The sequence below is a fragment of the Leishmania donovani genome, chromosome 3 (assembly GCF_000227135.1).
Source record: "Leishmania donovani BPK282A1 complete genome, chromosome 3".
Taxonomy (NCBI): domain Eukaryota; phylum Euglenozoa; class Kinetoplastea; order Trypanosomatida; family Trypanosomatidae; genus Leishmania; species Leishmania donovani.
This window is the reverse complement of record NC_018230.1, coordinates 166,494-175,566: the sequence shown is the minus strand read 5'-3', so window position 1 is coordinate 175,566 and position 9,073 is coordinate 166,494. Positions and strand designations below refer to the sequence as shown.

Below are 9,073 nucleotides of genomic sequence, written 5' to 3'. Positions count from 1 at the left end.
TTAGGGTGCACGCGGGGGCAGCCCAGCCGGCGGCAGCGGCGGTGCCATGTAGACGGTGCGCGTGTCCTGGCTACGGTACAGCGAGCTGGGACGCTGTGACACGCGCGCCGAAGTCATCCGCGTTGACGCCGGCGACGACTGTTGCTGCTGCTGGCGGGTGCGCTGCTGCTGCTGCTGCTGCAGGTGCTGCGAGGCAACGTAGGCGTTGTTGCGCGCATGGTGCAGCAACCAGCTGTTCAGCACAATATCATCCCACATGACGAGGGAGATGAGAAGCATGTACACGTACACGGTCCAGTGATCGTGGCCGCTGATGAGGAGGCGGCGCAGGTAGTACACCTGCCAGGCCCAGTTCACTGCGCAGCAGAGGGCGTAGACGACGAGCGCCACGAACGACAGCACCCGCGCCACGTTCACGGAGACGCCGAGGAAGCGGGAGGCCAAGAGCACATTCACACAGTAGGCGAAGGACGAGAAGGCCGCGTAGACGACGACGCAGCGGCACACGTTCTCGTGCTGGTAGTTGTTCATGATGCTGAAGTAGTTGAAGAGCACGACGCAGGCGTGATGGATCCACGTTGACCACCGCATGCGCCGCACAATGACCATGGATATAAAGTCGGGGATCGTGTAGATGCAGCCGAGATTGCGCAGGATGTTGCTCTCCCACTCCTCGAAGACTATGATCTTGACGAGATGCACGCATGCGAACGGCGTGATGGAGATGAGGATGCCCGCCTTGATGAGGTTGCCGATGATGTAGAACTTCTTATCCTGCGACGCGATGCGGCGAAACGAGTCAGAGAATCGCTCGAGGAAGTAGTAGATCATGTAGTACGAGGCGAAGATCATGTAGCTGCCGATCAGGAAGAGGCCGAGGTGATCACGGGTGTCAAGCACGTGCTGCTGAAGGAAGTACACAACAATGATGTTGAAGGCCGCCGTCAGCGCCGACACGATGATGGCGGGCTCGAGGCTGAGGCTCATGTCGGAGACGTAGGCGCGCACAAAGGAGGTGGAGCTGTAGGACGGCAGACTGGAAAGAGCGCTGAGGCCGCTGGCGATGCCGCCGCTGAGCGCACCGCCAGCTCCGCCGCCTCCACTGATGTTGGTGCCGCTGTGAGTTTGGTGGTGCAAGGTTGCCGCGCCCTCGGCGAGGGTGGCGGCCCCACTCGCCGCTGCGGCTCGGTGCTGCCCCCTGCTGGCCTCGCCGAGCGTCATAGGATTGTACAATGTGGCAGCTGTTGTGAAGGTGTGCTGCTGCGGGGAAAAGCTGGCCGCTGTTACCGTCGCTGCTGCTGCACCGAAGCCCATGCAAGTGCTGTCACCGTGAACACGAACGCGGCTCATGCCCCTGTAAGGAGGCCGGTGGAGCACGTTCTCCCCGAGCCTCAGCCCAGCCGCGGCAGCTGAGTCTCGAGCAGCGTCGTCAGAGGGGCCGATCACGTACGAGGAAGGACAGTCACCGGGATGGCGCCCCCTGAGCTCTTGCGGCCCTCTTTCACTGGCCTTGCCAAGCGCCGCTGCTGTCCCAGCGGCGTGGGGAGCGGTAAAGGGGTCCCGCAGAAGACCAGACGGCGCACGCCGGCCATCAGTGGACAGGAGCGGCCGGCGTGAATCATGCAGTGCGTCCGAGCCACTACCACTTCCTCGCTTCTCGGTCGCTGCCGCGGTCTCCGCAAGTGTGCTGCCGCCGCTGCCGTCCGCGCTCCCACTGCTGCACCTGCTTTTCATGCGATTGAAGGCGTGGCATGCGCAGCAAGTCGACGCGAAGGTCGACGACGACGACGCCGCAGCGTGTGACGGCGGTGGCGGATACAATGGGGTGGCCGCTGCAGCTGCCGACTGCTTGCGCATGTAGTACGCCTTGATTAGCTGAAGGAGCTCACCGTCGAGCTCATCCATCAGCGGCGGCATGTATGGACCATCCTCCGCCTCTAAGGCTTGTCGTGCTGGCGGTGACGTTGCCGCTGTGACTGCCGCGGACGAGCGCAGTAGAGGCGCCGGCGGCGCCTGGGCATCGAAGGTGGCGGTCGGAGTGGACTTTGCTGCCACTCCTTGGCTCATCGATGCAACTCCACCTGAGCTCCCGTGATCGCCGGCGCCATGCTCGCCACCGCCTCTGCCGTGGTCACTTTCAACACTCCACCCTTGCCGTCGTGCGGATGATGGTGAGGACGCACACGCGGAGGCGGGCCGCGACGGAGACAGTGTCGGCGAGCACACACCCGCGTCAGTATTGCCTCCGTAGTCGTCACGCTTATCCGATCGCTTCGCCTTGGCCTCGACAGACGCGCGTGCTTGTCCGGCGACGCCGTCGCTGTGACCGCTGCCTGCATCGTTGTCACGGCTGCTGCTTACGATTGGCGCTGCGGCGTCACACCCCTCAGAACTGGAAGTCGGCTCAGCGTCGTCGGCGCCGTGTAGGCACGCGGAGGCCGCTGTTTGCGGGTGCGATGGCGCTCCGGCGACATGGCGGTCACCTGCTTCACTGCCCTCCTCATCACTGACAACGCTCCGCTCACCTGACGGCTCGCCCTCGTCTCGATGATGGCTCTCATCGACTGAGGTGTCCCGTCCACAAGGTTGGCAAGACGCCGTCGACGATGCTGAGGACAAAGACGCACAGGCTGAGGGCCATGCGGCGACGGCTCTTCGCCCATCCGGTGGCGCCGTCGATACGGCTGCCTTTGCTGAGAATCGGTAAAGATCGGCTGCGACGTCGCTCCAGGTGATGTCGGTCACCGGGCTCTGATACAGGAGCGCCGGGGTGCTGCAGTACAGGTCCAGCTCATCCACCACGATATCTTCCTCGTCTTCTTCGACATCGTCCTTTCCGTCAGCGCGCTTTTCAAGGGCTGAGCCATCACCATCAGCGCTGCTGCTGCCGCCGCTGCGACGTGTATACGGTGGTTGTGCGCACTGGTCGCTAGTATGGCTGTTGCTACAGCTCTCCTTGCCTTCGTCTCTACGCGCACGCGGAGTCGTGCTGTCTGCGTGCACCGCTGCGACGACGTCCACTTGCACTGCATTCGATGCCGTCGCTGCCACCCTTGTCTGTCCGCACACCTCCATAGGAACTACAGAAGTGGCGACGGTGGCCGTCGGGGGTTCTGCACCCGACCTTGCCGGGGATGATAATGAAGCGGCGTTGCAGCCGGCCGTGGTGAGAGACGTTGCAGGCCGCATAGCGTGGGAGGGGGTGGGGCGCGATGTCGGATGGGAAAGCTGCACACGTCAAGAACGGCGTGTGCGTGTGTGTGTGTGTGTGCGTGTGTGTGTGCTTGTGTGTGAGGCATCCGCGCGTGTATGCGGGTTGCCGTCACAGCGACACAAGGTGCCGCTTTCTCGCCACGTTGGCCCGTCCCGTCCGTCGACCCCTCCCCCTTTCTTCGTCGAACACACGCACACACGCCCTTGCCTTTGTTTCTGCTCTCTGTTGTGCTGCCGCGTTGTATGCGCTCGCGTACGCATCCCCCGGGTGGCGGGAGGAGGAGGAGGATGAGGAGGAGGGGAAGGGCGAAGGACACAAGAAGGAGGAAGAGTGGAGGAGATGATGTAGTGCGAGGGCGGGACAGGCGTGGGGAATGGATAAGCACTCGCGGGCGCTGTCTCCTCCGCGAGTGTAGAGGTTGGTGGCGCTCCCCCCCCACAGACACACACACCACCGAAGGAAGGCGTGCAGAGGAGAGAGACAGAGGGGAGATGCGCCGCAGCCACGCGATCGCCAACACGCGGGGTCCGGAGAGAAAGAGCGACGCCGGTGCGCGGTGTGTTGCGTGGGTGGATGCCGGGCCATGCGCACCTCATACGCTTCTTTCGTTCGTTGTTGTTAGGATCTGCTCATCAGCGGCGCGCTCCCGCCCTCTCCGCGGCCTCTGCGGACGCGTATCCCCACTGCCCGCCGGAAGCGCCCTGACGACTCGCTGGGCCGATGCGTGGGCGCACGCGTGCCTCCAAAGCCTGATAAGAGCACAGCGAAGCGTTGCTGTTGTTTCGCTTCTGCGGTGTGTGCGTGGCCACACAACACCGAACTCCAACGCCACTCGACCCACCGACCCTGTCACAGAACGCCCCACATCCGCTCGCTCATCATGCCGGTCGCCACCCCTTGTGGTGCATCTCCCCCTCCGGGTGGCGCTCAGGCTCCCGACACCCCCAGTGGGTGGTGGGAGGGGTGTGTGAGGTACATCTGAGCCACTGTGACACTCTGCCCATCACGCGGATGGCACAGATGTGTGCAGTGTCGCAGGCCACTTCTACACCACGCCATCCCAGGGCCTAGCCGCCGACCTCCGTGGCGACGCGTCCCTCTGAACCTCCCCCCTCCCCTATGTCGTTGGTGCGTGACACTGCGTCGCCACCAGTAGTGGTTCTGCGTTGAGCAAGGGGATAGAGGGAGGGGCGGGGTGCTGGTCTCTCCCCCCTCTACACACACACACGCACACAAACACACAGAAAGAGAGTGGGGGTGGGTGGGAGCACTGGCGTCTCGAGACGCCACGCACTGCGAGGCGCTTCGCGCCGTCATCAGGGCCGGGCAGAAAAATCAAGCAGGAAGAAGAGCACCCATCCTCCCCACGCGCGCGCGAGCCGACGCACGCACTCCTGGTGGAGTGAATGCACATGCGCCTTCGCCTCCTTGATCCGCACCACCCTCCCTCTGTGTCAAAGGCGGCCCCGGCGCATCGGCGCTACCGCTAACCCGAGGAAGAGAGAGAAGCCACATCATCGAAATCGCCATCCGCGAGGCGTCTGTGAATGCTGCGACACAGACGGACGCACGGACACACAACCGCCTCTATGCACGCGCGTATACCTGTAGTCTCCGGCGCTGCTCACGACAGCATCGGCGTCTTCACCGGGGCGTTGTGGGACGACACCGTCATGGCACCCACCCAGCGCTTCCCATTCCGGCCCAGCAGGAAGGCGAGAACGTTGACGATGCCGTTGCCCTCTGCGTACAGACAGCGGCCGCGGCCCTCCGCCGCCGCTGCCGCTCTGCCGGTGGTAATAGTGCGCGCCTTGGACGGACACACGGTCGCGTAGTAGCGCTCTTCGTCGTCGTCGATGGGCACCACCCGCTGTGCCTGCTGCGCGTCCTTCGGAAAGATCGACACGAGCTCGCCATCGCTGCCCTGCGCGAGCGGGTTTGCCAGCTCCATGCGAGTGGCGCCGCACCAGACACCGATCCACTGGCGCATGGCAACACAGCCAATCAAGACGGCGGCGATAGCGCTGTAGTGCAGCACCCACACCCCAAGCATCGAGGCACGCGTCGGCCAGATGTAGTAGCGGAAAAGAAAGACTCCGCGGAGCACGCAGCTGCCAAGGATAGACGGCTTGTGCGCCGCTGCTGCGGCGGACGCGGCTGCTGCCTTGACATAGTTCATCGTGATTTCGTCCAGGAGGCGGTACTGGCGGCACGGCAGCCCGTGCAGCCACACTTCCATCGCCGTGTTCAGCCAGGCGAAGCTCAAGACAGGCGCCTCGGCAGCTAGCATGGACGGCGTCGCCGCCTGTAGGCTTGTGTTGTCCCACGTCGTCGCCGGCATTGGCCCTCTGGCGGCAACGGCTGCTGCCATCGCCTCGGTGGTCTGGAAGGCGAAGAAGGCGTCGCGATACCACGGTACGCGCTCCGGGCAGCGCAGCAGCACGCGCGTCTGCTGCGTTCCCCACGTCATCACCAGCAGCTCAAACAGCGCAAAGCATGTCAGTGACAGGACGAACAGGAGGTGATTCGAGCGTCCGATCGGGCTGTCCAGCAGACTCGAGTAGCCGTCGTAGCCGCGCACGACGATGTCACGCTCACGACAGTAGAAGGCACGCAGCGGGATCTGCATGTGACGCTCCTGGGAGAAGAAGCGCGGGTGTAGCCAGCGGTACTGCCGCGACGCGAGGATGCGCCAAAGAGGTGACGTGCGCAACGTGCCCTCTTCCGACGCGCGCATCATCGACCGGCCAGCGAGCAGCTTGCACAGCACCGCGCATGTCACGGAGGTGAGCAGGAGCAGCATGAGCACCCAGCGCACGAGGTTGTTCGACTGCGCCATGTACGCCTTCTCGGCGGCCACGAAGGCCGGGGTGGCGGCGACGGTGTCGGCCTGGAACTGGTCCAGCGGGCTCGACTGGAACGTGAGGAGGCGGATGAGAGAAAGACCAAAATAGTGGATGAGGGGCTGCCGATCTGTGCCGTCGGCAGTCGACGTAGCGCTCGTGCCCCACAGCGCTGCCGCTGCTGCCGACGCCGCCTGGCGCTCCTGTGCTGCGGCGGCGTCGCGACCGGAGAGGGAGAAGAGCGGCACCAGCCCCAGGCTGTTCCACGCCCACACCTGGACGACCAGGAAGGTGAGCCAGATGAACAGGTTTATCGGCTCGCGCAGGCGGAAGCGCCACGTGCCGCGCACCGACTCCGCGATGCTCATCGCCATACCGACTTGCTTGATCAGCGGTGGCGGCGGCCCGCTGCGGCTGGTCTGCGTCGGCCGCGGCGACAGCATGGACCACAAGACATTCTTGAAGAAGAACATGCCAAACGGAAGGTAGCTTGCGATGGGTGGCAGCACCTTCATCAGAAGGAAGGTGAGGGCGAGGTACACGGGGCCTGCGATGGCCATCATGGCGAAGGTGGTGTTTGTGCGGATCATGCGCAGTGTGCCGGCAGCTCGGCGGTCCCGCACGCACACGTACCGACCTCTGCTAGTGGTGTTGATGGTGGCTTCTGCGGACGCTTCCAGCAGCGCTACCTTCACCGAGTCGGCCATCTCGCTGAACTCGCGGTCAGCAAGCGCGTTATCGGAGGTGGTCGCCGCCGTGGCAGCTGTCAGGCTCGACACGGGGTACGACTCCAGCACATAGACTGCCTCCGGATGATTGCGGACGCGGGCGTGCTGCAGCGCCGTCCAACCGTCGCTGTCCGTGATGTGCCGGTCGGCACCGCGGCTGAGAAGCAACTCCATCACCTCAGAGAAGCCCTCGCGCGCGGCCCATACCAGCGGCGTGCGACCATGGCTGTCCTGCGCATCCACGTCGTAGCCCCAATGGTCTAGCAGGTATTGACACGTCGCAGGAGAGTTGCGGTAGGCGGCCCAGTGCATGAGCGTGTGCCCCTCCACATCACGCTGCTGCGGGTTCAGCAGGTAGTATGGCTTTTTTGTGCGCGGGTTCTCACGCGTGGCGGCCTGCGCCTGCGGCTCCAAGGACGGCTTGTAGAAGACGAGGCCGTGATCGCTGGTCTGCAGGAGGCGGCCTTCGCGCGCCGCGTCCTCGGTGAGCATGAGCAGCAGAGCAAGGTGGCCGCTCTGCACGGCCGCGAAGGAGGCGTCGAAGCCCTGCCGATCACGGTGGCTCGGGTCGGCGCCGTGGTCGAGAAGGTAACGAACAACGTCCGTGTGTCCGCCGGTAATGGCCCACTGCAGTGCTGTGTGGCCGAGCCCGTTGACCGCCTCGAGCGGCGCGTCGTGGTCGACGAGGAACCGCACAATGGACAGGTGCCCCTTGAAGGCGGCCCACATGAGTGAGGAGGCGTTGTTGCCTTCGTACACCGCCCGCCGTGTGGGGATGTCGACGGTGCCCTGCGCCCACATCAATATAACGGCCTGCAGGTTGCCGTAGGCGCAGGCCTCCTCGAAGCACGACGGGAACTGGCGGCGACGCACGGCGTCGTGTTCCCGAAAGAGTCGCTCCGCTGCTGTGCGAGCGCGATGCTGCTCCGCCGCCGCTGCGAAGTTGCCGCGGCCCATGATGTCGTAAGGGAAGTCATCTGCGGGGTTGTGGTAGTGCCAGCGCTCCGGGTTCGGGGTACCGGGCAGGTACTCGTCAAGCCCGACCTGCTGGTCCCACATGCCCTTCATGCGCTGCAGCATCATGTCGCCGAGATGACACGAGCTGACGTCTTGTTCTGTGCCTTCTGCTATCTGTGCTGGGCTGGCAAGGCCGCCTCCCCCTCTCCCTGCGGATGGTGTCGTGATAACGCACGAGGTGGATGGCTCGCTCACCAGCGGCCGTCTCAGCTGGTGTTCGCCGCCGTGGCCGTATCTTCCTCTTACGTCCTACCCAGAGGCGAGAGGCGAGCACACTCGAGGCGCGAGGACTTGCGTGCCCGTGCAGGCGGTGCGTAGCGATAAAACACACGTGCGTGCGCCCCTCCTAAGGAAAGGAAGCGGGCGATACAGGCAAGAAGGAGTAGAGAGGAGGGCAGGTGAGAGCAAGCAGCTGCGTCCTCTCCAGAGGATGCGCTGAGGGGCGGTGGGGTGTTGTATGGGGTGTGCAGGTGATGTCACGCAGCGAGGAGGAGGCGTGGGGCAAACTTAAGCCAAGACATACAAGAGAAGAAGGCGAAGAGCAAAAATGCGGCGGGCGTGGTGCCGATGCGAGAGGGGGGGGGGAGGAGGAGGAGGACCAAAACGGATAATAGCACTCGATGCACGCACACCCTCACCCACCCACCCACACGCGCACACGCTGAGGCACCGGTCGCAAGCAGAGGTACGATGGACACGCACGGCGAGCTGGTTTCAAAAACAAAACACAGCACAGCGATATAGAAGGAGAATAGGCGTGCGTGCGTGTTTGTATGCGTCGGAGAGGCCCGGCGTGCTGAGGTGAGGGTGGTGGGGTGGCGACGTGTCGGTCTCTCTTGCACGGTCGCACTCGTGTGCCTGTGCGATGATGCCTGGGGGGTCAGTGGTTTGTACGGGCAACAAGTTTGTGCTTGTCTGGCCCTTATATACCTACTTGAGTTGTGTGGTGTACTACTCCGTGGAAGAGAGGTGCTAGACACAGACACAGAGAGAAGGCGCAGAGAGTCAGGGGAAGACGGAAAATAGTCTAGAGCTGAGATGGACACTCAACGAAGGCAGCTGCCTGCCGTCGTGAAAGGGGAGGGAGGGGTGGTGGTGGTGGTGGTTGGTGGGGGGTGTGTAGGGGCTGCGTGGGGCAGGGATAGGGCGGTCGGGACTGCAAGAGGCACATCAATGACGCCCCCCTTGCACCTCCTCTTCCTCTGTCTTGCCAGCCACATCAAAACCCATTCTCTCTGCACGGTACTCGCGTCACGCGTTCTCCGTTCTCA

At 63.9% G+C, this 9,073-nt stretch overlaps 2 protein-coding genes across 2 annotated transcripts; both read right to left on the bottom strand.

Moving 5' to 3' along the window:
- LDBPK_030470 (hypothetical protein, conserved) lies at positions 1–3,075 on the bottom strand (the record flags this gene model as incomplete). The annotated part of the gene is made up of 1 exon (XM_003857964.1): positions 1–3,075. The coding sequence occupies one exon, from the start codon at positions 3,073–3,075 to the stop codon at positions 1–3; it is 3,075 nt and encodes a 1,024-aa protein (XP_003858012.1).
- Positions 3,076–4,838: 1,763 nt separating this feature from the next.
- LDBPK_030460 (hypothetical protein, conserved) lies at positions 4,839–7,868 on the bottom strand (the record flags this gene model as incomplete). Its single annotated transcript, XM_003857963.1, has 1 exon — positions 4,839–7,868. One exon carries the CDS (start codon positions 7,866–7,868, stop codon positions 4,839–4,841), a length of 3,030 nt encoding a protein of 1,009 aa, XP_003858011.1.
- Between the last annotated feature and the right edge of the window lie 1,205 nt (positions 7,869–9,073).